The 26,732-nt window shown below is 52.0% G+C and overlaps 1 protein-coding gene across 2 annotated transcripts in view; it reads right to left on the bottom strand.

The window, feature by feature from the left end:
• Nucleotides 1-9,300: 9,300 nt before the first annotated feature.
• The window catches only part of PPP2R2C (protein phosphatase 2 regulatory subunit Bgamma), a 168,645-nt gene continuing 151,213 nt past the window's right edge, over nucleotides 9,301-26,732 (bottom strand). The window contains exons 8-9 of one of the 2 annotated variants that reach the window (XM_070372670.1): nucleotides 23,400-23,491; nucleotides 9,301-12,230 (exon numbers count right to left, since the gene is read on the bottom strand). In XM_070372670.1, the coding sequence (XP_070228771.1) occupies nucleotides 11,939-12,230; nucleotides 23,400-23,491 (384 nt within the window). In that variant the 3' untranslated portion in view covers nucleotides 9,301-11,938. The remainder of the gene's footprint in view (nucleotides 12,231-23,399; nucleotides 23,492-26,732) is intronic. The other variant, XM_070372669.1, reaches the window with a different exon arrangement.

Below are 26,732 nucleotides of genomic sequence, written 5' to 3'. Positions count from 1 at the left end.
TCCGACTCTGCAACCCCATGGACAGTAGCCCACCAGACTCCTCTGTCCATGGGGATTCTCCAGGCAAGAATACTGTGCTGTGGTGCAAATTAAGCCTGTGCCCGGAAGTACTGAGCCTGTGTGCTCTAGAGCCCATGCACCCCAGCATGGAAAGCCTGTGCTCCACAGCGAAGACCCAGTGCAGCCAAAAAAAAAAAGATCAATTTTTCAACATTCACTTATTCAAATGCTCTTTTCCTTTTTTTTTTTTTTCCATTTCCATTCCTGTATCCCAATCACACCTCATGTAACTGCAAAAACTCAAATTTCTCCAAGTACCTATTTCAAAGTTGTCCATAAAGCAGGACCTTGTCGTTCCTGAACATGCTGTGAGACCACAGAACCCTTTAACCCTCCCAGTTCCCAATCTGCATGTCTGGGTATCAGGGTTGAATCCACACCGGCCTGCTGTGCGCACATGAACCTCACTGTGAAGCTCTGGGAGAGTGCACTTCGGCTGGCTGGGTCTCCACCTGGGGACCAATGCCACTCGGTCATCATGAAAAAGAAAGAGTGTTCATTTGTTCCCCAAATTGGTGAAGAGCAGTTTGAGGTTCTTCTGTCATTGAAGCTGAAGCACACACTAGAGGCATGCTGATGGAGGAGGACAGTGGCTTCCTCCTGTTACACAGAGGACAGAGAGGCTCGGTGTTATGACGACAGTGCCCTTGACAGGCGGAAATTCCCAGGGGCCTCAAACCCTTACTGCAGATAGGGGAAGAAGGGGTTATAAATCGTGTATGAAATGGATGGATGAAAAAATAAAATATACACGGTAGCTACTTTTAGAAAGTAGCAAGAGGAAGAGATTAGGATAGTCTTCAAAGGGTCTGTAGTTAACCTCTTTATAATAAAATGTTGGGATAAAAAGTTCCCCCATGATCTAACTATTTGTGCACCCAACCACTCGTATTTTGATGTGTTCTTGGGAACTCGCTTATGTCACGTTCTTAAAAGTGGTGTGAGGAACTTCCCAGATGGTCCAGTGGTTGCGACTTCACCTTCCAATGCAGGGGGTGTGGGGGTTCCATCCCTGGTCGGGAGTTAAGATCCCACGTGCCTCACAGCCAAAAGAGAAAAAAAAAAACCCAAAACATAAAGCAGAAGCAACAAATTCAACAAAAGCTTTAAAAATGGCCCACATTAAAAAAAATCTTTAAAAAAAAAAAGTGATATGAACCTAAAATTCTCCACCATTAGTGTGGGAAAGATCTCTAGGTGGGTCTGAAGACCCCATTCTATACCCTTCTTCACTTCGGTTGGCCTCCTTTGCCGAGTTTTCTTGGGGGACTTCTATCCCCTCATGCTCTGGCCCAAGCCTGGATCAAAACTCTCCCCCTGGGTTCCCCGTCACTCACGTGAGCCTGGACCAGGGTGGCACACAGCATCGTGAGTCCGGCTGGCTTACGAGGAGATGACACTCTCCCTGGGCCCCTGCATGGCTCGCTCTGCAGGGTCCTGGGAGGAGAGGGCTCGCCCCAGCACCGCTTGCCGGTTTCCCACCACGCGCTGTCCTGTATATCCCTGCTGGGCAGGAGCACCTTCCTCGACACCCAGAGGAGATCTCAGGCTCCTTCCTGTTCCACATCTCTTCCTTCTTGGCTCCTTCCCATCCAGCTTCCAGGTAGAAGCCCTTGTCTACTCCCTAAGAGCTAAACACCCTAAAGTCGCTACCCCTGGGTAAGCCCAGCATTTATATTCTGCTCAGTCTCAGCCCTGCCTCTCCGGGCCTCTCTGTGGCCCTGGGCCCAGCACTGAGCTTCCTGCCAGCCCCACCGCAGGGCTGCAGACCACCCCCTGAAGCCAGGGCTTGAGGACAGGTGACGCCATGGATGGGGTCTAGCTCCTGGGCTTGGGACCCTTCTCAGGCCTGGGACACTGTCTCAGTCTCTGTGTTTCTCCCTAAGTCCGGGACCTGGGTACATGCTCTCCTTTTCACTTCCTGGCTGCCTTCCCCATTCCGCCCTTGGGGATTCCGCTTCCCAAGCTGGTGCCTGGTTGCCCCAGATCCCCCTTGAATGCTGCTCTGGGGAGGACTGGACAGGCCCTTTGATGATGACCAGTCCCCCCAGGCAGGAGTGACAGGGACTTGCATGTGGGCCAGTGGTAGGGTCCAAGTCCCTAGATCCCAGCACCAGCACCCACAGGCCCTTGGCATGGCTCCTGGGACTCTACTCTCACCCGGAGATGCCTCCCTGGAAACTCTTGGATTCCTGCTGTCTGCCTGTTATCCCCTAAAGTGAGGGTTTTTTTGTTTGTTTTGTTTTGATTAAAACTCCCCATCTCCCTGCTTGGCCTCCTTGAGGGTCTCTGTCCCCACCATGGGGTCTGAAGGCCCCGCCCAGGCAAGTAATTGACACCCATGGGACCTAGAAACTCTCAGAGGTTCTCAGCGCTCTGGCTAAAGCTGGATCCCTGTACGACCCCCTCCACCCAGGGGAGTCTTCACCTCTCCTCGCAGACTCACCTGTCTGCCTGCCCTCAGGCTGGATCCTCACCCCAGCTGCCCCTTCTCCTGAGTTTCCTATCCTTTTCTGGACTTGCCTCACCGCGTTCATTGTCAGTACCTTTGTCGAGTCATTTCCTGTCCTGAGTGTGTGGATGTTTGAGGGCGAGTCATTGCCACCACCACAGAATCAGACCCTGATCCCGTTGTAACGGGCACGCTGAGTAGGCATCTATCTTTTCCATCATTAGGACTGTTTTCTGGCAGCTCACAGAAATGAACTGGCTGACTCTGGCTGAAAAGTCCTACTGGAACTGAAAACAAGGGCTTCTCTGAGAGTTGCCCGATCACAAGCATTGCTATCGAACTTAGGTCTGGCTGCTTGCTGCTCAAAATCAAAACATGAGCAGCAAATATTGGTAGAAATGGAAAACCCTGCTTTTAATCAGAAAGCCAACAATTTGGGGAGATAAGGCTCAGTGTCCACAGAAAATCAACTCTGAAGGTTTTCTTGGTGATCAAAGTTTTCAAAAGATAAAAAGGGATGTAATCTTAGTTAATCATTGAGATGGGAGAGGGGTAGGGTCATCACCATCTCCCCCTGTTACAGGCTTCTTTGCAGCCTTGTTGAGTCCTTGTGATCTTTCTTTAGATACTGTCTTTCTTGTTCACACAGTTTGTGAGATCACTGAAGGAGAAGCCAGGGAAGAGATCTGGTCATCTGTTAATTATTTATTCTTTATTTCTACTCTTTGGAACTATGGAAGGAACCAACGCATTAGGCAAGGTATTCTGTGATTAAAAGATTTGAAAGGTGAATTTGGGCCGGAGGTGAGTAGACCATGATGGGGAGGGGGGTGGTAGCCTGGTTTAAAAATTAGTCTCAATGTAGCTTTGCTAAAGTGACAAGAGAAAAGGGGCTTCCTGCTGAGGGCTGTTTCCTGTAAAGAGCTGCTTACAAATCCCCCTCCATCAGATAATCATTTCATTTCTAGGGGATTACGGATGAAGGTCCATCTTCTGTAACCGCGTCATGCTGAGATTGGGGGCCAAGGTCTCAGCTGAAAGATATTAACGAGTTTGAAGCATCTCTCTGCGGACAGTTTTAGTTGCCCATTTATGTATACAGGCAGAACAAGCACCTACAATTATTTTGATGCTCATAAAGATACAGATGATGAGCAATAGTGTTCGTCTCATTCTCTTGAGGCCAGTTCTTGGAATTGTTTTAGCCCGAGATTCAGTGCTGCTCAGGATGGAGCATCTTAGGTCATGGCTACAGCCTGGTCATCATGCAGTTAGCTGTTCCCTCTGCTGGCAGCTATAGCATCTGTAAAACGACTCAGGAATGTACATCAGATACTGAATCTGTGACTGTAGGGTCCTAATCTTTGACTGATTGAGCCTGCACGAGCCTGCTCTTCTGTGACTCAGGGAGGCCTGAGAGACTTCAGTATCTCTATGAACAAGAGGCATGGGACACAGAGAGGCCTTAGTACTTGGGAGGGCCCACAGGGTTCTGCTCATTTCCAGCATTAGAAGGAAGAAGCATCACTCTGTTTTCCTTTATCCCTCGGAGGTCCCCTTCTTCTCTGGCAGTAAAGCCCTGATCTTGAGCTGGACTTTTGGAACAGCCCTGTTTCCAGCCTCCCCTTCCATGTTCCTAATTTCTGGCTACTGGGAGCAATTAGAAGGCATACAACATTCTCTTCCTAGCCTGAGAGTCAGGGGAGAGGTTGGGTTGGCCTTGCTTGGGTCATCCACTGACCCCATGACTTAACAGGGCAAGACACCTGGGCCAACACTGCACCCAGCCTGCACACATGAAGGAACAGAAGTTTCTCCCAAGCCAGTTCATAGCCCAGTTACCAGTAGAAGGGAAAGTGGCTGGTGCTGGTGATGAACAGCACTGTTGCCTTGCCTTCCCAGGTTGCAGGGAACCCAGGCTCTGGCCAGCAGTGCCAGGGGTCCCAGGGATGCATGCAGACCTCAGACCATCCTCCTGGGGGATGTTGGTGATCCTGCTCAGCCTCCTGCAGCAGCCTCTCTTCCTCCCCCACCTCCGTCTCCCCCAGCCCCCTCCTCCCTCCTACAGGCTGTCCTCCCATCCTTCTCACAAGGTCTCTTCATTCTCAGCACAGACACATGCTACCCTGATTTCCCCCAGGGGACCGAGCTGCAGGGTTTAGCAAGACTTCCCTGAAGCTTGGTCCCAGTGTGAGGGAAGAGCGATGATGTCATTAAACAGGCTTCCAGGGGGCCCAGGTTCTGTGCTGACCACTCGTGCCAGGATCTTCTTGTTTAATCTGCACTACCCCATGAGATAGGTACTAACATCCTCTGTGCTTTGCGGATGAGAAAACTGAGGTGTGGCAAGGATTGGTAACATCCCCAAGATCCAGAACTGCCATCAGGGCCAGGATTTGAATCCCTGAGCTGGACACCAGTGGCCCCACCCTGAACCACTTAGCCTCTGTGCCGCTCACCTACTGGGTGCCCAGAAAACAGTTTGTTGAACGAACAAATGAGTGATTAAGCAAAGACAAATGGTGAAGTCAGTTCTTATTTGGCACATCTATAAAAAATGCAGTCATTTGCACCTCTCACAGGCATTACACGTGTATGAAATGAATAAGTCACTTCTCTAAATGTCCATCTCCATTTTGCATGTTTGGACGTCTTTTTGCTTAATTTTGCTAATGGATTCCTTTCCATTTTTATTTTCACTTCTACCCTTCCAATATTGCTGCTTTTTGTGGATGTCAGTTCTTCTTTGAAATCCATCATGTCACTTGACTGTGTGGGCCTGATGTGGAAATCTAACAGCATTCAGGTAGAGACAATGGGGCTTTGTTTTTTAAAAAGGACATGGCTGTTTGAAATGAATCACTCACAACTGGGGCAATTATCTGGAGCTCTGAAAGCTTCTCGGTTGCTAGGAAACCACCTCCCCAAGCTCGTAAGCCTTTGCTAAACTTTTCATCAAGCAGTTGAACTTCTGCAGGTCCTGACCCAGTCTGCCATTCTAAGCTGTGTTCCTGGCAGACGACAAGCAGGAATAGTGGCCTGAAAACATCCGTCAGACACCACCCGTGGTACGATGGTTCAGGACCCAAAGTGGTTCAGTCCAGGACAGAGTTTGGAGACACACTGCCTGGGGTCGGATCCTGGCTCCAGCACCCACAGGTTTGTGGTCTTGTGAGAGGTACCCTTTCTCCTCTTGCTGCCTCAGTTTCCATCTCTGTAAGATGAACATCCTCTTTCACGGTGAGTTGCTGATGAAATGAAATGATTCATACGGTGCTCTCAGCACAGTGCCTGGAGCAGCCCACAGCTCAGAAGTATCTGCTGTTAATACAATAATGACTAATGACCTGACCTGTGCTGTGTAAGAAAGCTGACAGGGCAGCTGGGCAGATCACTGAGAGGCCCGCATTACAGATCAAGCCTCAAAGAGTGGCCAGTGGGCATCAGGAGCCTCAGAGCCTTCAGGGCTCAGGGAAGACAGGGCCTAGAGTTAAGGCCTTATTCCATGCACCTTTGAAGAAAAGTTATGACTAACCTAGAGAGTATATTAAAAAGATGACTCATTTGAAAAGACCCCGATGCTAGGAAAGATTGAAGGCTGGAGGAGAAGGGGGCAACAGAGGATGAGATGGTTCCATGGCATCACCGACTCAATGGACATGAGTTTGAGTAAGCTCCAGGAGTTGGTGATGGACAGGGAGGCCTGGCATGCTGCAGTCCATGGGGTTGCCAAGAGTCTGACATGACTGAGCGACTGAACTGAACTGACCTGAACTGGATTGCTCACCCTGTGGCCCGCCCACAGCTCAGCCCAGGGCCTGGCTTGGAGGAGGGGGCCTATCCACGCATGTAGCTCTCCACAGGTACCTGGCCTTCTAGGAGCCCCACTCACCCCTCTGTGCCACCATCTGGCTGCCAGCCCCCAAGGTGCCTAGAACAGGGCCCTCCACCCTGGCTGCCCTCAAGAAAGACAGTGTGGAGGCTGGTCCCACCTTTACTGCTGGGGTTTAGGCAGGTGTTTGGATCTTTCTGGGATCCTCATCTTGAAAGTTGGCAGGAATCCGCTGAAAAGGTTGACTGTGAGATCAGAATGAAGGTACCTGAGTGTGTTCATTTCCCAGGGCCACTGTGACAAAGGGCCACAAAGTGAGTGGTTTAAAACAACACACGTCTTCTCCTACAGTTGGGGGCTCAGAAGTCCCACATGGTCTTATGAAATGAAAATGTCTCCTGCCATATTAATAAGTAAGAAATGTCACAGCCACCTGCGATCACTGGCCTCCAAACGTGAATGAGGGCTCCCAAAACTGCAATCCAACGGATGCTGCCCCTCTCCAACGGTGATGGCTGAGGAGCTGGGGGAATGAACGCAAGAAGCAGCCACCTGCCACTCCTTAAGGTGAGCAAGGAAACAGGATGAGCCCCAGACAGCTGAGGTGCACAGGAAACGAATGAATTCAGTGAGCGCAGAGGCTTGCATCTCTGCATACATAGAATGCTTAATTCCTTGATACCTGATCTTTGATGTTTAGACTGCCTGCTCCCTCTGTTGGAAACCTGAGTCTGATTTCCCCTCCTACCTCATCGGAGCAGTTTTCTCAGAGATAAGTGAGATGCTGTCTTCTGGGTTTGGAGTCCTAAACATTCCCACCAAACGAAATAACTGTCAACTTTCAGGTTGTGACTATGTTTTTTAGTCGACAGTCTCACTGGGCTAAAATCCAGGTGTCGGCAGGACTGTGCTCCTTCTGGACGTTTTAGGGGAGAATCCATTTTCTTGTCTTTTCTGGCTTCCGGAGGCCACTCACATTCCTTGGCCTGTGGCCCCTTCTTCCATCTTCAGAGCCAGCAGTGGAAAGGGGAGTCCTCATTGCTTGCTGCATCTCCCTATGAGTACAGTCAACAGAGGTTCTCTACCTTCTGGAACTCATAGGAGAGACTGTTCTCCACTGGATAACCAAGGATACGCTCCGCACTGTGGAGCCCTGTACCAAGGTCACAGGTGTGGAGCCCTATACCAAGGTCACAGGATAAGAATCTCTGAAACTGACCAAGCTGCATGGCAACTGTTGCCATGAGCTTCCAGATCTAGATCGGCCAGTTCCCTGACCCCATATTATGTAAAATACCCGCCCTACTATCCACCTTATAGCATCCTAACCAATCACCTAATGCCACCATTCCAGTGGGAATTTTCTCTGTCTTGAGGCTATAAAAATTGGCTGCTAGCCTGCGAAACGGTTCAGCTCTCTCTTGAGCCGGCCTGCTGTGTCTCCCATTCTAATCAACTTTATTCTCCTCTCATTCTGCCTCATGTCTGGAAATTCTTTTCCAACCCACGCACGGACCACGACACCCAGCTCAGGTCCATAACCTTAATCACACCTGTGAAGTCCCAGAGCTGGTGCTCAAGTCAGTGCTGGGTGGGGCTGAGATCACGGTGTCATCACTATTGTCTAGGCATCCACCCGTGCTTTCTTCATCTGAGTTTAAATCCAAGATTCTCCACTTACGTTCAAGTTCTATGAATTTCGGCACAAGTTAAATCTCAATCTCTCTAAGCCTTAGTTTTTTCACGTATAAAATGGGTTTAACAATAGTACTGCCCCTTCTGCCACAAAAGGCCTAACATGAAACCTAAACGAGATACTATGTGTAAAACCCCCATACGGTGGGGCCACTGAGCTCAACAAGGCATTTGTTCATTACCTCAGTAGTTTTCCCTCAAGAAGAAATGGCATCACCCTCTATTTTTAATCTTCCCTAGCTGCTCAGATGGTAAAGAATTGCCCTCAGTGTGGGTCAAGAAGATCCCCTGGAGGAGGAAGTGGCAACCCACTCCAATATTCTTGCCTGGGAAATCCCATGGACAGAGGAGGCTGGCGGGCTACAGTCCGTGGGGTTGCAAAGAGTCAGACATGATTCAGAGACTAACACACACACACACACACACACACACACACACATATACACACACCTATTTGCACATGGGGTTCAGAGAGGTTAGCCCCGTGTCCAAGGTCACACAGCCCAGAAGTGGCTTTTCCTCTTTTTTCCTCTGTCCTGGAGTGGAGGAGAGGTTGATGGAGAACTAAGTCAATCAAAGTCCTGCCAGCAGACCCCCAGGGCAGCTGCTGACTTCCTCGTGCTGGGCCTGAAGTTAAAACCTCCTCTTGAAAGTGAAGAGGTGAGGCCTGGGCTCCCAGAAGGGGTGCAGAGGAACCATGGGGGATGTGAAGGGCTAACCCACACATCCTCCGGCTTATCTCAGCCATCGCAGCAGGCGGGGCTGGGCCTCTCTGGCTTCCAGAACTAATTCAGATGCCCTATAGCCTGGCTCCTCCCAGCTCTTGTTCCTTGGGACACGGAGGCACGTGTGTAGTGGTACCACTGGGTGAGCACTATATTAGGAGTTAACTGGGCCAAACTAGAAACTTGCTCCAGCATCTCCTAGCTGTATGATTCTGAGCCTGTTCCCCAACTTCTCTGAACCCCAATTTCCTCATCTGTACCATATTCTCAAGTTGGATATAAGGGTTAAAAATGATCATGGGAGAATCTGGGAATATTTGGAAATCACGGTAGGCTATGCTCACTTGCTTCAAAACATAACAAAACAAAACAAAACAAAAACAAAATAAAACAATTGTCATTTATTGAGCGTTTATGTGCCTGGCACTGTGGTTTGCAGGCTGTTGTCCAATTTAATCTTGCCCTTCCGCCCACAACCCCCAAACCACAAGGTTGGTATTATTATTAGCTCCATTTCCTTGGTGATGAAATCAGAGCTGAGGAAGGTTAAAAGTTGCATTGGGAGCTGGAGGCAGGAAAGCCTGGAGGTGAACCCCACTTTTCACGTGTGTCCCCACCTGCCATGTGCCTCTTGCTGGGAGCCCATTAAAAACAAACAGCATTCCGAGCCTCATTTTCGATGTAACATTTGTTATTTTATTGGAAAAAGCTGGTATTAACATATTTATAATTTTATTCAACAGGTGGATAGTTTGTGAGACACCCAAGAAAACGAGAATGCACCTGTGAGTTACAGAGTCCAAAATGGTCAGGCCCGTCTAATCTACCACCACATGTCTGAAGCCACCGAGCAATCAGTCCTCAGAGAGTACTGAAATGAAAACGAAAACAACCCAACAACTCCACAGTGACTATGTGAACGCTCGTACATTCAAAAAGAGCAGGAAATTTAAACAGGAAGGAAGCAAAGTTTGTGACTATGTTACTGGCCTTTCTGCCACGTCTAGTTTTACCTCTTCCCTCGTCAACATCTTTTTTCAACACACATTTTACTCACAATGCTTTTGTTCATTACGCTTTGGACATCATTATTTTCCAGGGATCCAAAGACATGCTTTTTCTTCTGAGAAGATCTTTTCCTTTCTTCTCCCTTTTCGGTTTGGTGTCCACAGTTTAAAACAGAGTAAGGAACCAGGAACTGTATTGAGACCTCCTCCTGAATGCAGTGTAAGCTTTGCGCTTTGTAGAAATGGTCCGTGTTAAATCTATGATCTGATCAGTAACCTCCATCTGCAAATGCAAATTGCCTCTCAGCATCTGAATCACAAAGGGAAATGATCATGCCAAATATCCGAATAATTGTATAAGGCCCTCAGAGCTGGATTTTGGCTTCAACAAGATTTCTATACAATTTATCACATTCTTGAACCTCTTTACAAAGGGAAAAAAAGGAATCCAATCCTGTGATTGTTAGTTTTAATTAGAATAGATATGTACATATAATACTGTCCAGGTCACCTGGATTTTACAGTGATATATAAACAAACATTCTTCATTCATGTTGATTAAAAAAAAAATCAATGGACCCATTTCCTTGTGTAATTATTGTATGGCTGGAAGTGAGTGCACATGCGTTCTGTGCTTTGACACACACAAAAGTAGACCATTTATCCGCTGAGAAAAATCTTGAGTTGGGTCTATTTCCTGGGTTAGGTTACATCTTGTTAAAAAAAAAAAAAAGTCAGATTCAGTCGGGCCTCTGCTTTCTGAATCAAAATGCAAGCCACGTGGTTCCGCTGGGAGTTCCAAGGGCAAAGACAAGCTGGCGTGGTTGGCGGGTGGGCCAAACCGATCCTGACAAAGTAGGAGGGAAGCATCCTGGAAACACCGCATTCTCACTGGCCCACGAGGGGTCAGAAAAGAAAAGGTATCTTAAAATGGTCATAACATGCAATTTTCTTTTGGAGACAGTTCAGTGCATCTGGAAAAGGAGCTGGGGTCCACATCTGGGGTGGAGAGAGGGCAGAGTTCCTTATCACCAAACAGGCGAGGAGACCCGAGGGTGTCTTCTCCTTTCTGTGTCTCAGTTCTCCCCGACCCTCATCATCATCCTACCTGCTCTGTCCTGCTTCACAAGATGAAGAGATGTTTCCAGAACCTTCCAGGTTGGAATGTTGCTTTAACATGAGCCACCAACATGGTGGGAGGGAAAGGGTCTTGTGGGAAGGCCTGGACGGAATTCCTGGCCCCTCCTTGGTTGATACAGGCCTTGGGCCTCAGTTTTCCCATGCACACAGTGGGGAATGACAAGTTATTCACCTTTAATCCCTGGCATGGAGCCTGGCACTCAGTGTACAGTTGGCATGTATGGAAGAAATGAATGGGCCCCCGCTTCTCAGGGTCATAATGAATATTCAGGAAGATCACGGAGGGAGCCAGGACGAGTTCCTGGATCTCCTGCATCCAGGAGATGCGGAGGACAGCTGCAGAATGACAGGCGAGCCGGCACAGAGGCCATGGAGGGTACACCCGCGGGCCTGGAGGGCCGGCACCACGCCTAGCACTGGGCAAGTGCTCTGAGAAGGGTGGTTAAGTGGTGAAGAAAACACGCCCCCACTGCAGGTGGGTTCCGCTCCCCTTCCTCTCGAGAAACTGTAAGGAACCTGCGATATTCTGAAAGACATTAAAATAACCTAAAAGAGGACCTTCCAAATTCTCAGCATGAATTCACGATCCAAAATGCAAAAAGGTGAGACTCTCGGCTCTGAGACAGTGGCAACTGCTCCATTAGCATCAAAAGAATCCCTGGCTGGCTTGTTTGACTTCATTATCTGTCCCCGGAGCCCTGAACTGGGGCTAGTGAGGCGCGCGAGACACACCACTCCGGGGCTCCCGAGGCCCCCAAGAAAGGAAACCGCTGGCGTGAAAAATGAAAGCGCAGACGAAAACATCCTAAGCAGGTGGGAAAGACTGCACGCGATTAAAGTACGGGATGCAAGAAGTGAACTTCCAGGCCGGCGATCCCGTCGGTTTACTGTGACTCCTTTGTCCTGTGTTCCAGTAGAAATCATCCGCAAAGGTGGGTCCGGTCCTGGGATGCTTGGAGGGACGCGGCCCGGCACACCCCCCGCCCCGCCGCCCGCAGTGGCCGCTCCAGCGCGGCCGCCGGGGCACCTAGTGCATGTCGGAGTTCACCTTGTCCTGGAAGATGTACAGGTTGTTGGTGGCCGCGATGGCGATGATGTTCTCGGCCGGGTGCCAGGCCGTGTGCAGGATCTTCTTGGTGAAGTCCAAGCTGTCCACGCTGATGTCGTCCCGTCGCCGCTTGCCGCCCACGCACACCCGCCGCGGCTTGAGCACTGCCCGGGGCTTGCTGCTCTCCCGCGACGCCTCCAGCGTCACATCCCGCTTGGTGTTCCGGTCAAACATGCGGAAGAAGTTGTTGTAGGCTCCGGTCATGATGACGCTGGCGGGAGAAGGACAGGCAGGCGTCAGGTGGGGCCCCGGAGGAGGAGGAAGGAAGCCTGCTGCTCCTTCCGGGGCTTCAGAGCTATCACCCCCGGAATGGGGACCCCGTGGGAGCAGACCGGGACAGGCCTGCCTCCTCCCACCTTCTCTGGAGTGGGGGGGTCCTCTTGTCCCCACCCCATATCTGGGCTGCATCAGCACACAGACTTAGAGCCCGGAGCTGAGGCCGTTGAAGGCTCGCCCCAAGCATCATAAAAACATTCCCTTGTACTTTGCCCTGTATCCCAGGCGAGAGAGCCCTAGACTTTCAATGAGACTAGGCAACAGCAGAAGGAGGGCAAAGGAAAAAACACAGTAGACACAGGGCCGTAAACTCAGCACCAAAAAAGGGCAGGCCCCCCTGAATCAGCCAGACATATCCTTCTGGTAGAAACCTAGGACCCTCCTGCTGTCTGAGCAGTTGAGTGACTAACCGATCACTCCACACACCATCCATGTGCAGGCGTTCACAGACCCCGCCCCCACGTCCAGCTAAAGCACGTTCTCCATTTGTCTATCCACTGCCCACCTCTTCTCCCCCACCTCCCCTAAGGAGAGGCATTCCTGTTGAATCAGAGAAAGGATGTTAATCTACACAGTAAGAGCTGGGAGAGAAAGAATAGCAGCTACATGGATCTGGGCCTGGAGAAAGAAGGGGGTTAAGGATTTGGAGCATCTGGAGGCAGAGCATACAAAGTCACTGGGGAGGTGGGAACAGATTCCAGAAAGCAATACTGAGGGTACGGAAGTGATCCCCTTCAGTGTTCAGGAGAGATGCGGGTCTATTGGAACCCCTCCTCCTTTTGGAGATGAACTGTGCTTCCCGATGGTGTCATTGCTCCCAGAGGAGCCACAAGGACCCCTAGGTTTACAAGGGTTATGCACGCAAGCCATGGCTTCAGTATCACCCGAGCTACAGGAATAATCCCATGTGGAGGAGACGCAAGAGGGCAGGGGTCCATCTGGGTGGACCAGGAGAGTGCGGGAGCTGAGGCCCCGGCCTGTAGCATCTTTATGGGAGGCCTGGGGAGCCCATCTCCCCGGGGCCAACCTGAGAATGGACAAGTTGTGATTACAAGTCACCTCGCCAAGGCTATGGTTTTTCCAGTGGTCATGTATGGATGTGAGAGTTGGACTATAAAGAAAGCTGAGTGCCAAAGAATTGATGCTTTTGAACTGTGGTGCTGGAGAAGACTCTTGAGAGTCCCTTGGACTGCAAGGAGCTCCAACCAGTACATCCTAAAGGAGATCAGTCCTGGGTGTTCATTGGAAGGACTGATGTTGAAGCTGAAACTCCAATACTTTGGCCACCTGATGCGAAGAGCTGACTCATTAGAAAAGACCCTGATGCTGAGAAAGATTGAAGGCAGGAGGCGAAGGGGACAACAGAGGATGAGATGGTTGGATGGCATCACCAACTCAATGGACATGAATGTGGGTAAACTCCAGGAGTTGGTCATGGACAGGGAGGCCTGGCGTGCTGTAGTTCATGGGTTCGCAAAGAATCGGACACGACTGAGTGACTGAACTGAACTGAACTGAACTCACATGTGGACCATCTCTTACCATCACCCCCATCATCTGCTGGATGGGGGTGGCCTGGATGTGGGTTGGGGAGGGAGGCCCCTGCATGGTCAGTAACGCTGCTCAGGGAGAGGGGTCCCCCTGGCAGAGGGCCAAGGGGAGGGTGACAACTGTCTCCCCGTATGAGAACACAGCACTGTGTCTCCTTTCTCACCAATCAGTCTGTCCCTCTGAGTTCTGATTCTTCTCAGAAAGGACATTTTCCTTGGCTTGGGGCCTGGCGTGTCTGGGCCAGGAGCTCTCTTTTGGTTCCAGCCCACGAGTGGCTCCCTGCCCAGGCTATGTGTTTCCTGGAGACACCATGCCCCATGACCTTCTGCCAGAACCACAGCTACAGTGTTAGTGATCGGTGCCACCTCCTCTTGACACCCAAACTCTCTCTGACCTCGTGTTCAGAGACGGGTGGGTGGGTGTTTGGGGGCCATGAGGATGCAACACCTCTTACATAAAGTGGCTCTTCCAAGGCTGTTCGGGGGGCATCCAGGCAGAAGGGGGCGAGGCTCACTACGGCCCCAGTAGGGAGCAGAGGGCACATGCCAACTGGGTGGTTGGAGAGGAGCTCCATAAAAGGACTGTTCACACTTGTTCTGGAAGGTTCTAAGGGAATCTAGGGAAAGTGACTTCCCCGGGGACTGGTACATTTGTAGGTTTTGAAACCTGCCCCCGCCCCCACCCCCCCAGGCCTGAGACATGAAGGGAGGGAGGAGTCATAGGAAAGAGAGAGGGAAAGAACCAGAGGCAAAGAAATCTGTGTGAAGGGGGCTGTCCTCTGAAGGAAGCTGTGCCCTAAGGGACACAGTTAGCCAAGACGATAGGGAACAGGGGGGATGAATGTTCCAGCCGCTCTCGCCACCCTCAGGCTCCTTCTAGTGTGCCCCATGGTTAAACCCAGCCAGAGGCCAGCGGGCATGCAGGCCTGTGGATGCCCCACAGGGTCAATATCCAGGCACAGTCTCTTAGGAGGAGGAGGGTGGAGACGGGAGCTGGAGGGGTTGGGGGTGGGGGACACCTCTGGGCTCACCTCGAAACACTAATTCATCATCCATAGGCAAGCATCCACCTGTGCCTCTGTCTCCACACCAGGCGGGGGCTCCGGGGGCACGTGTGTCTTGTTTGAGTCCCCAGGGCCTGACTTGGCCCTCCTAGGGGTAGGTGGTCCTTGAAGGAAAGATAACCCCCAGAAACAGCCAACAGGAGCTGACCAAGCACAGGGCAACTCCCTCCTCCCAACCCATGAAGATTAAGGATGCAGTAAATGGTTTGTAAACCAAATGGACTGAAGGGCCAGAAGCTTCTCTTAGTCACGGCCAGACCTGCAGGTTCAGAAGGTGCCTGCCCCTCGTACGTGTTAGTGTGATGAGCATCTGCCGAATGCATGAATGAATGAACAAATGACTGACCGAATGAATAAGCGAATACCATGGAAGGGTCACCCACAGTTACAGCCACACTTGGAAGAGAAGCTATAACCAACCTAGACAGCATTAAAAAGCAGAGACATTACTTTGCCAACAAAGGTCAGGCTAGTCAAAGTTCTGGTTTTTCCAGGAGTCATGTATGGATGTGAGAGTTGGACCATAAAGAAAGCTGAGTGCTGAAGAACTGATACTTTTAAACTGTGGTGTCGGAGAAGACTCTTGAGAGTCCCTTGGACTGCAAGGAGATCCAACCAGTCCATTCTAAAGGAGATCAGTCCTCAATACTCATTGGAAGGACTGATGCTGAAGCTGAAACTCTAATACTTTGGCCACCTGATGCGAAGAGCTGACTCATTTGAAAAGACCCTGATGCTGGGAAAGATTGAAGGCAGGAGGAGAAGGGGATGACAAGAGGATGAGATGGTTGGATGCTGTCACCGACTCAATGGACATGAATTTGAGTAAACTCCAGGAGTTGGTGATGGACAGGGAAGTCTGGTGTGCTGCAGTCCATGGGGTTGCAAAGAGTCGAACACAACTGAGCAACTGAACTGAAGTCTTAGAAAGGCATGAAATGCCCTGCTCAGTCCCCCTCCTCCCCCCTACCCACCACGGTCAAGGGACAGACCACGGGTGGGTGGGGCGGTTTCTCTGACACTATGTGGGGGAGCGATGGGGGTGGGATGGGGCTGGCAGTCAAATGGTTCTCCTTTTAAAGAGACTCATCTAATCCCTGGAGGTGACGGGAGGGTGGGTGGAGAATTCTAATGTACTTTCTGGCTCTATTCTTTTCTGTTTTAAAATCTTAATTGGTGTGAATAGATCTGAGTGAATAGATCTGAATGAAATGACAAGCCCCTGGAGGTGCTGGGTGGGCATGAGGAACCCACCTCTTCCAGGCCCGCTGGCTGCTGCTCGGTTGGTAGAGAGGGTGCCCTCGGCGCCCTCCTTCCCAAAATGGCCCCTCTTCTCTCCCCTGATGTCAGCTCACCCCAGGGAAGGCTGGGTGGGCTCCTATGTCACCTAAGTTATGACCCATGAGGCTTCCCGACAGTGTGACCCCCCCCTCCCCAGTGTGGGACAGGGAGTGGGTTGAGCCTGAAAGTGAAAGTGAAGTCGCTCAGTCGTGTCCAACTCTTTGTGACCCCATGGACTGTAGCCTACCAGGCTTCTCTGTCCATGGGATTCTCCAGGCAATAATACTGGAGTGGGTTACCATTTCCTTCTCCAGGGGATCTTCCTGACTCAGGGATCAAACCCAGGTCTCCTGCATTGCAGGCAGACGCTTTAACCTCTGAGCCACCAAGACGCTCCCAAATCAGAGAGGATCTGGCACCTGAAAGTCACTGAAGCCGAAGTCCAGGTCTCTGGGGCTGACCTAGGGATCCTGGGTGTGCCAGCGGCTGCCCCTTGGGGTCCAGGCATGTGAGCCTTGGCCAGGTCATCACCAAGTGTTGTTGCTGTTCAAGTCGCTAAATTGTGTCTGACTCTTTGTGACACCATGGGCTGTAGCCCAACAGGCTCCTCTGTCCTCCACTATCTCCCACAGTTTGTTCAGATCCCTGTCCATTGCGTCAGCGATGCCATCTAACCAGCTCATCCTCTGCTGCTGAAATGCATTCATCACCACATTGCCTACCCCTTAACCAGTGGCTCTGCCAGCTGTGGCGCGCCCATGTTCAGGCTGGAGGACAGGGAGGAGGGTGGGGTGAAGCCAGCAGAGGGGCCATCCTATCACCCAGCGCCCAAGCATCCCAAGGCCAGGGGATGGGATGGGGGAGCAGAGGGGTGCATGGACAGGTTGACCCTGGCCACCACAAGCAGATGCTCAGGGACGACCCCACAGAGCTGGGGAGGTGACACTGGGGACCGCTGCCCAAGTTGCACCCTCCGTTGCTCCTTCTTCCCGCCTCTCAGGCACAGCAGGGCTGTGAATGAGGAGAGGTGGGCAGGGGAGAGGGTGGCAGTGATCCGGGGACCCTGTGGGTATGAGGAAGCTGGGCCAGAGTCTCCATGTGTAGGACAGACAGCAGGGCAGTGAACATGGCCAGGAGGGCTTGTAGGGCTGGGGAGAGGCCTGGACCCCCACCCAGGCAGTGCCTTCTGCCAGGTGGGCAAGGTGAGCGAGCAGGAGGTAGAGGCAGGGAAGAGAGAGGGCGAGGCAGGCGAGGTGCCAATGTGTGAGTGTGTGTGTGCATGTGCGTGCGTGTGTGCGCGTGCATGTGTGTGCATGTGTGTGTGTGTGTGCGCGTGTGTGTATGTGTGTGTGGGGGGGGGTTGGGGGTGGATATGCTTGTGCACCCCTGCAGAGAGAATCCCCAGGCCTAGGGGTCGCCAGCCAGGATGAACTCTGACCTCCAGACCCCAGGGCAGTAATCCCACCAGGCCTCTCTGGCTCTGCAGACGAGAGGGGGCCTGCCCGGGACCCTGGCAGACGCCCTGTCACTGCCCCAGCTGGTGTGCATTGGTGTAGGGCTCTGCAGGCTGGGTCACAGGACTGGCCCATGCAGTTTTCCCATCCATAAAATGGGGTAACAAGGGACCCCAGCCCCTGGTGAGAATAGCCCCAGGAATGGATTAGATAATGTGCTAAAACGCTTAGAACAGTGCTGGGCTCAGGAAATTCCACCTCCTCTTATGTATTAAATGCCAGCAGGTATTCATGGTGCTAGAGGAGACTCTTGAGAGTCCCTAGGGCAGCAAGGAGATCAAACCAGTCAATCCTTAAGGAAATCAACCCTGAATATTCATTGGAAGGGCTGATGTTGAAGTCACAGAGGATGAGATGATCAGATGGCATCGCTGACTCAATGGACATGAGTTTGAGCCAACTCCAGGAGATAGCGAAGGACAGGGAAGCCCGGTGTGCTGCCATCCATGGGATCACAAAGATTTGGACATGAATTAGTGGCGGAACGATGAACAACATTTATGGATTCTAACCATCCCTGTGGCTCACCTGTCTGACTAGTGCCCAAGACTATGGAAGTAGAAGGAGGGAGTGGGTGATGGATTCCCAGAGAAGGGTGCTGCCTGCCGAGGGGCTGGACTGGGGGCCTCACCTTTCCCTCTGTGCCTGCAGGGGCAAGAGAAGGGAGAAGACAGCCCCTTGGTTCCAGGGAACACTTCACGAAACCCAGTGGGCACTGTCACACCACACCCACCCTTCCCCTGAGCCACCAGGGAAGGGAGAGTGAGATCATTAAAGTCATTTGCAACCCACACAGCTGCTAATCCTCCTTCCATTCAGATGCGGGATCCAGAGGACACCCCTGGGGAGGAGGGAGACCCCCACACACACCTGCAGAGGGAGGGGTCTCTTCCACCTCAGAACACCAGGTCCCAGCATCCTGCAAACCATGCCAGGTCAGACTGACCCATTAAGCCCCTTCTTAGGTGTGCTCTAACACCCCAGAAGGTTCTTTTAACAGGGAAAAGGGGAGTCCCTGCCCTGGCTTGCATCTAAGCAAGTTGCTTCACCTTTGCCAGTCTCGTTTTCCTCGTCTGCACCTGAAGATCACAGCCTTGGCTGCCCTGGTCCTCAGCCTCTCTTCTTTCCACTGGGAAAGACTCCTGCCCCATCCCTGTAGGGCTGGAGGGTCTGTCAATCATGATGCTCTACTGCCCCCTTCTGGCCAATTGTGGCATGCAACAGATCCTGTCCATGCTAAACTGGTGCAAAAGTGAGCATGTGACCCCAACAAAGCCAATCAGATCCTTCTCTGAGAATTTTTCCACATACCTAGAAGGGGAATTCGGAGAAGGCAATGGCACCCCACTCCAGTACTCTTGCCTGCAAAATCCATGGACGGAGGAGCCTGGTGGGCTGTAGTCCATGGGGTCACTAAGAGTTGGACACGACTGAGGGACTTCACTTTCACTTTCACTTTTTTCTTTCATGCATTGGAGAAGGAAATGGCAACCCACTCCAGTGTTCTTGCCTGGAGAATCCCAGGGATGGCGGAGCCTGGTGGGCTGCCGTCTATGGGGTCGCACAGAGTCGGACACGACTGAAGCGACTTAGCAGCAGCAGCAGAAGGGGAATTGTGGTCCAGGACAAAGGAAGGGGGACTATTTGGGGTCACCATCCCTAACTGCAAGGGGGAGCCAGCCATAGTCAGGGAGGAAGAACCTAGTGTGTAAGAAGCAGGGAGGCTCTGAGATGGGCGTGGACAAAGAAGAAATGGCCCCAAAGGTACAGCATGGGCTCTGAGATAGTCTTGCTGGAACTTATCAGAACAAACTTAGGCTTGCTTGTCTGATTCCTGTAATTGGAAGATGCTTAAAGTGTAAGTTGCTCAGTCATGTCCAACTCTTTGAGACTCTATAGCCTGCCAGGCTCCTCTCTCCATGGGATTCTCCAGGCAAGAATACTGGATGGGTTGCCATTCTCTTCTCCAGGGGGTTTTCCCAGGCCAGGAATTGAACCTGGGTCTCCTGGATTGCAAGGAGATTCTTTACCGTCTGAGTCACCAGGGAAGCTGGAAGATACTTAGTTGACACAAATCCCTTTTCCCCAGGCAGAACGAATCAAGGAGAACTTCCTAGAAGAGATGGCATTTGTGGTGGGTCTTGAAGGCTCAGCAGGGTTCTTTAAGACAAGACAGACAAGAGACCCATGTGTGCCAATCATTGGACCACCCACTGCCAGTACACAGCATGGCCTTGCCAGGAGCATCACACACAAGGTCTCATCCTCAAAGCAGCCCTTGAAAGACATGGTTTATTTGAACTACTTTCCATGTGAGCAGACTCAGAGAGATCAGACTGCTTGGGAAAGATTGAAGGCAGGAGGAGAAGGAGGTGAAAGAGGATAAGACAGTTGGATGGCATCATCGACTCAGTGGACATGAGTTTGTGCAAACTCCGGGAGATAGCGAAGGACAAGGAAGCCTGGAGTACTGCAGTCTATAGGGTTGCAAAAGTCGGACACGACTAAGCGACTGAACAACAGCAACAATTAAGCAAGTAGCTGGAGACTGGTCGACTGTGGTCTGGAAATCCAGGGTGTCGGATCCAAAAACCTCCGCTCTTTCCTCTCCCCCAGGCTGCCCATTCAAGTCTTGCTGGAGTTGGGTAAGAGGCACTGTGAGCATTATTAGATGTCCACTAGCTCTTTGCTGCCACGTATACAATTGGGATGCTGGAAGTTTCCCATTAACATAAGAAGGACAGGAAATGCTGAGCTATGGGATTCAGAAGGTTGGCTTTGGTCTACTAGGATGGGGGCCCTGAGGGGCAGTACTTGCTTCTCCCCTTAGCCTCTGAGCTCTTGGAAGGCAGGGATCGGGCTTTATTTATCTTGGGATCCTCCTCTATGGGCTTTCCTGGAGGCTCAGAGAGTAAAGAATCTGCCTGCAATGCAAGAGACCCAGGTTCAATCCCTGGGTCAGGGAGATCCCCTGGAGAAGGGAATGGCAACCCACTCCAGTATTCTTGCCTGGAGAATTCCATGGACAAAGGAGCCTGATGGGCTACAGTCCATGGGTCGAAAAGAGTCAGATACAACGGAGTGACTAACACACACACACCTCCTCTACGGGGCTTGCTGGGCTCATAGGATGGTGGTGATGAAGTGGAAGGAAGTGGCACATCCCTTTGCCTTCCAGGACGTCAACAGTCGTTGACTGGACACTTTTGAGGCTTCAACTCAGGGGCTTAGAATGGGCTGAGCTACAGTCCCACTTCCAGGGGCACTCCAACCAGTGGGAAAGAGGCAAGGTGAAAATGTGTAATAAATGCAAAGACACAGAAGGAAAACCTGGGAGGCTGGGGGTGTCGAGATGGAGAGGAACATCCTGAGGGCTTCCTGGAGGAGGTGGCCTTGGGTTGAGTAAGTCATTTGAAGTGACAGCAGGAGTGAGCCAGGTACAATGCAGTCAGGGTTCCAGGGGGGTGGGAGCAGAGTGGGCTGTGGAGGTGGGTGGCAGGGACTGCCAGGGCTGGGGTGGCTGGCATGGCAGGAAGAGGTGGGTGAGAGGCAGGACAGCTGAGCTGCAGGCTGGGCCGGGGAAAGACAGGAAGAGAAGGCGGCTCCCGTCGTAGCTGGAAACCCAGAATTCACTGTTCATGGCTGCCCTCTGGTGGTGACGTGATGGAAGGGCGGGCAATGGTCACAACCAGTAGGGAGCCCAACACTGACAGACAGACACACACGCACTGAGCAGTGTTGGGATCCCCTTTTTCCAGCACTGAGTCTGTCTTCTGAGACTCTAATAGACTCCCAGACCTGCTGCCGGTGTTCGCTGGGGGACCCCCAATTTGTCAGCCTGGGTGCAGGCTCCCGGAGGGAGCACTGTGTCCCTGAGACCCAGCAGCATCAGTCCCGTCCCAGGCCAGGGCCTCCACCTGCTTTTCTAAGCATCCTTCAGTGGACCCCCTGTGCCCACCATTCCAGTCCCTATGAGAGCACTGTCCACGTGGAGATCCCTCAGCCAGGTGAGCCCCAGGATGTTGGCAGCAGCTCTAGGGGCTCCTCCACCCCTGGATATAGCAGGTTGGTCCCACTTGGGGCCAGCCTGCTCCCAGGGGTGCCCTTCAGGTCTTGTCCTTGTGGTTCTGCCACTCCCCCCACCCACCTTTCCTGACGGTCCCAGGGGGCCTGTGCTCATAGCCATGCAGCATCGCAGCACGAAGGTTCACAGGACCACGGCGATGCCAGCCACACTTAGAGCCCAGCCTTCTTATGGCCAGAAGCTTGGGACTGATGGAGTCCACACCCCTGGATGCACCCGAATGGAGGCTGCCGGCTTGCACCCTGTCCCTTCTCACCCATCACAGCCCTGCTCCAGTTGTGAAGTGTGACGGGTGACGTGCTGATGTCCCGGCCCAATGTGGTTTTCATCTCTGTGTGGTCTGTTACCCAAGTCCTTGCCCTGGACCTTCCCTGTCCACACTCGCCCTGGGCTGAGCCAGGTGATGGGGGAACAGGAACTCAAGTCGGGCTCAGGTCCATTTCCCAGGTGGGCAGGGCTGTGAGGGGCAGGTGCACCTGTGGAAGCCCCCTTGTCCCAGAAGATGCAGGAGCTGGAAGTGCTCTCTGGAGCCCCTGTGGGCCGGAAGCAGAAGCCATAATAGCTGGAGGCGGGTGTGGAACAGTGGCTAAAGCCTTCTGCTCCATGGGGGACCTGGCACTGATATACCCGTCACCCTTGACAACCTGGGGAAGGGGCTGCGTGGTGAGGTACCCAGAATTGGCTAAAGATGCTCCCACTACCGCTCAGGAGAATGGGGCTCCAAATGGATGTAGTTTCAGAATGTGAAGTTTCATTTCCATCCTTGAACTTGAGAGCTGAGAGCTTGAGCCTGCTTACCAGAAAGGCCAGGGCTCCTTGGAACACCTTGATTCCTTTGGCTGGATAACAGGGAACTCTGGCCCCGCCTAACCCCCCCACACCATGAGAGGGTAACAGGCAGGAAGGCCAGGGGTCTCCAAATAGAGGAAATAGCCTGCAAGTGTCAGACATTTTTATTTCTCTTAAGCGGCAGGAGGAAACAAACTAGCAATATTTTTTTCTCTATACAGATTTAAAGGAGGTTTCTCTTAAAATACTGTGTGATAATGACACCTGGTTTCTGAGAGCTATTCTCAGCCTAGAGATAACCAATGCCTTTTCTTAGAAATGTTTGTCTTAAGCTATGCTAATGTACTATGAACACCAAATTCTGTCTCCAAGTTTCCGCCTCTTGGCTGGAACCTAACAAACCAGTATGGTATACTCAGATATTGTTCCCTAATCTATGTAAATGAAACTATTTGTATGGTGGTCTGCCCTTCTTCAAGATTCAAGTTAATCGCCAGGATCCATTTGGTACAAGATTATCCCAAAATGCATCTTATGGGTGAGGGGCCTGGTGCCATTCTGAATTTTAAGACATTCCTTTCTTTCATTAACAGACTGCTCTATATAACATCCAGCTAAAGACTGAGGTTACCCCTTCTGATGCCTATGTCCAGGCGCTTTCTCTATCTCCTTTATACTTTAATAAAAAGCCCTGAGCAAAATTTGTCTCTGGCAGTTGAATTCTTCTCCTCCGGGGCAGAAGGTGTACAGAGATTCAACAACAACCTTTCAACCATATCAGCAACTGAGCCCACAGGACGAAGGTCCAAGGTCTGAGGTTACCTGTCACTCCCATTCCAGGCGCATTCGAACTTGTCAAAAATGCAGTCGTTCTCGTACAGGGAACAGAGTTTGCTCCGAAGATAATCATGGACCTGGCGGGAGAAGGGGACGATGGGGTGAGTCAAGGGGGTGCCTGGAGAGTCCTGGTCCCCTCTCCATGGGGAGGGCCTCACTGAGCAGGGCTGTGCCCTCCGGGGTCTGGATGGCACTCCTGACTCAGCCCTGATCACTGGGAAGGGTCCACAGCTTGGCACATGGCCAACCCCTGAGCTGTGGCCAGACAGGGGACAGTCACAGTGACGAGGGGAACAACACCGAAGGGAACCACTTCCTGGCTCTGCCCCTCCCTGGCTGTGTGACCCTAGACAGTGACTTTACCTCTCTGAGCCGTGGTCTGTGCCTCCTTAAAGTGATAAGAGCACACACCTCATGGGCTGTTCTGGGATCAAATGTAAGTGATGGGTATAGGGTCTTGTCCTTTGGGGACAATAGTCACCCTGAGCACACTGGTGACCATCATGGAGAAAAGAGGACGTTCACACAGGTCTCTCAAGTGTAACCTCAGTAGGTGCTATCTGTCCTGTTTATAGATGAGGCACTGAAGCTCAGAGAGGTTAAGTAACTGGCCTGAAGTCACACAGCTTACAAGTGGAAGACCAGGATCCTCTCCCAGGGTAGCCTGGCATCACAGGAGAACTGGTGACCCGATCCTGCAAGCTCTGTGCCCACAGGGCCTCCTGCATGCCAGCTCTCTTCAGGGACATGGCCCTGGCCTCTGGGTGGTGGGAGTGCATGCGTGCTCAGTCGTGTCCAACTCTTGAAGACCCCATAGACTATGGCCTGCCAGGCTCCTCTGTCCATGGAATTTTCCAGGCAGGAATACTGGAGTGGGTTAGATTTCCTACTGCAGGGGATCGTCCTGATCCAGGGATCGAACCCACATCTCTTGAGTCCCCTACATTGGCAGGCGGGTTCTTTTACCACTGAGTCACCTGGGTGGGGGAGAGGCAGGTAAATGAGTAACATGAAGCCTAAACTCCTGGCTCTGTGTGTCTTCATGACCCAGGAGAGTGACTTAGCTGCCTGGAGCCTCAGGTTTCCTGTCTGAAAAGGGGGTCATGAGACACCTGCCCTGGAGAAGAGTGTGAGGATTCCAGGAGACGGATGCAGGGCAAAGCACCGGGGAGCTATCTGTGACCCCAGTTACCTACAGAGGGATGGAGAGAAAGAAATGTCCAACTCCTGCTAGGCAGTGATGGTGGAGGGAGAAGGAAAAAGCAGGTTTTCATCCTCTTCTGTCTGGGAATCTCTTATTCATCTTTAAAAACTCAGCTTTAGAGGAGGTCCCCTCCTCTAGCAGGGCTTCCCAGGTGGCGCTAGTGGTAAAGAACCCCCCCGCCAATGCAGGAGACGCTAGAGGCATGGGTTCAATCCCTGGGTCTTAGAAGATCCCCTGGAGAAGAGAATGGCTACCCACTCCAGTTATTCTTGCCTGGAGAATCCCATGGACAGAGAAGCTGGGTGGGCTACAAACCATGGGGCTGCAGAGAGTTGGACACGACTGAGCGGCTGAGCACACCGAACTCCTCCTCTGACAGCCTCCCTGGATTTCCCCAGACTACACATCTCTCTCTGACTCTTTCCTTAGGGCACCTGAGGCTCTTGCCCTGACTTTGTGTTTATGTTGACCCCACAGCCTGGAAGTTTCTTTCTTTTTGTCTCAGAATCAATTTTAATTATTTTTATTTTTTCATGATTGTGATTTTGCTGTTGTTGTTATTGTTTTCAGGCAGCTTTTCTTTATTTTTAACTGAAGGATAATTGCTTTACAATATTGGCTTGATTTCTGCCAGACTGGAAGGTTCTTAACCCAGGATTTCCTCTGGCCTTGGCCAACACACCGCTCCCCAGAGAAGGTTCCCTGCCCACCCTGCCCACAAAGCTTGCTCTCCCGCCCTTCTCTTCCCACCTGACCTGTGCTCTTGGTTTAAATTCTGTGCATAGGCTGACATCACCCAGATGTTTGTCTCCAGCCAGGACCTCTCTCCCAGAAGCCCACACTGAACTGTCTAGCTGTCTACAAGGATGAGCACGGCTGAGCCCTGGTCGCCCTTCTATCCCGCATTCTTCCGCTGGTACAAAGGGTACAAATGACCTGTTTTTCCTTATCTGTCACACCTACACTCAGCTTGTCCAGAATTCAAAGTGATCTGGAGCCAGTCCCTTCTCACCACACCCGTCCTACTGCCAGCCTGCTCCAAGCACCCCCACCCAGCTTATTGCAAAAGCCCTCCTGGTAGCTCTGTGTCTGCTCCCCATACCCTCCAACACTGGTCTATCTTATAGGCAGCGAGAGAGATTCCTTGGAAACTAAGCTGGACCATGCCATGCCTCTACTCAAAACCCTCCAGGGCAAACAAGTCCCCCTGGTCACCTCTCTGACCTCAGGCTTTTCTTCCCTCCCACAGGCTAACTCTGCTCCAGCCGGCTCCTCACCATTCCTTTCGTGCACTAACCATGTTCCTGCCTCAGGGCCTTGGCACCTGCCGTTCCCACCTCTGGGAACACCTCCCTGCAGAGGGCTCATGCCCTTACTTCTCCTAGGCTTCAGCACCTCTGTTTCCTCTGCCTCAGCCTCTGGTTTAGTTGTCATCCTTTGGGAAGCCTGTGATTATTTGACCTGTTTGCTTGGTTTCTGGCCATCTTCCCTGCTGGAATGGATGCCCCTCCAGCTAGATCTATTTGTCTCGTTCCCCAGCAACTTCCCAGTGCAGTGCAGAGGGCCTGGCACATCACAGGACCTCAATACAGTTTTAAAAAATAAACGAGTGGTATTAGAGGCAACTGGAGATGGTGTGGCTGGGCTCCCCAGGTGGGCCACTTGTCTGAAATAAAGAGCGGGGTCCCTCCCCCAGCCATTCCCCTTTCTCTACTCTGCTTCCGTAACAGTCCTTGGTGACTCTTCTGTGGTGTGTGTCTGTGGCCTGAGGTCTCCTGACGCACGGCCACACTAAGCTCAGGCTCATTGTGTTCCTGTCGTCTGGGACCCTGGAGGGTGAGGCGGGGGCTCCTACCCTCCCTCTGAGCCCAGGGTCTATCGGGGCACGGCACGCCGGCCCAGGGTGTGGAGCGACTAAGGTGAATGGGATAAACGGTGCCTGGCCTCATCCCCGGCCACAGACTGTGAGGTGCTCACGTTCACCCTCCAGGCTGGCATGTGCGTGTGCTCTGTGCAGTCAAGGCAGCCTCACTGATGCACTCGTCCAAACACACGTGCTCTTGTCTCCTGCGCACTGAGTGCCTCCTGCCCTCTGGTGGCAGGGTAAGGAAAGG

This window comes from Bos mutus, chromosome 6 (genome assembly GCF_027580195.1).
Source record: "Bos mutus isolate GX-2022 chromosome 6, NWIPB_WYAK_1.1, whole genome shotgun sequence".
NCBI lineage: Eukaryota > Metazoa > Chordata > Mammalia > Artiodactyla > Bovidae > Bos > Bos mutus.
Note: the sequence above shows the minus strand (reverse complement) of the source record. Positions and strands in the feature narration are given on the sequence as shown.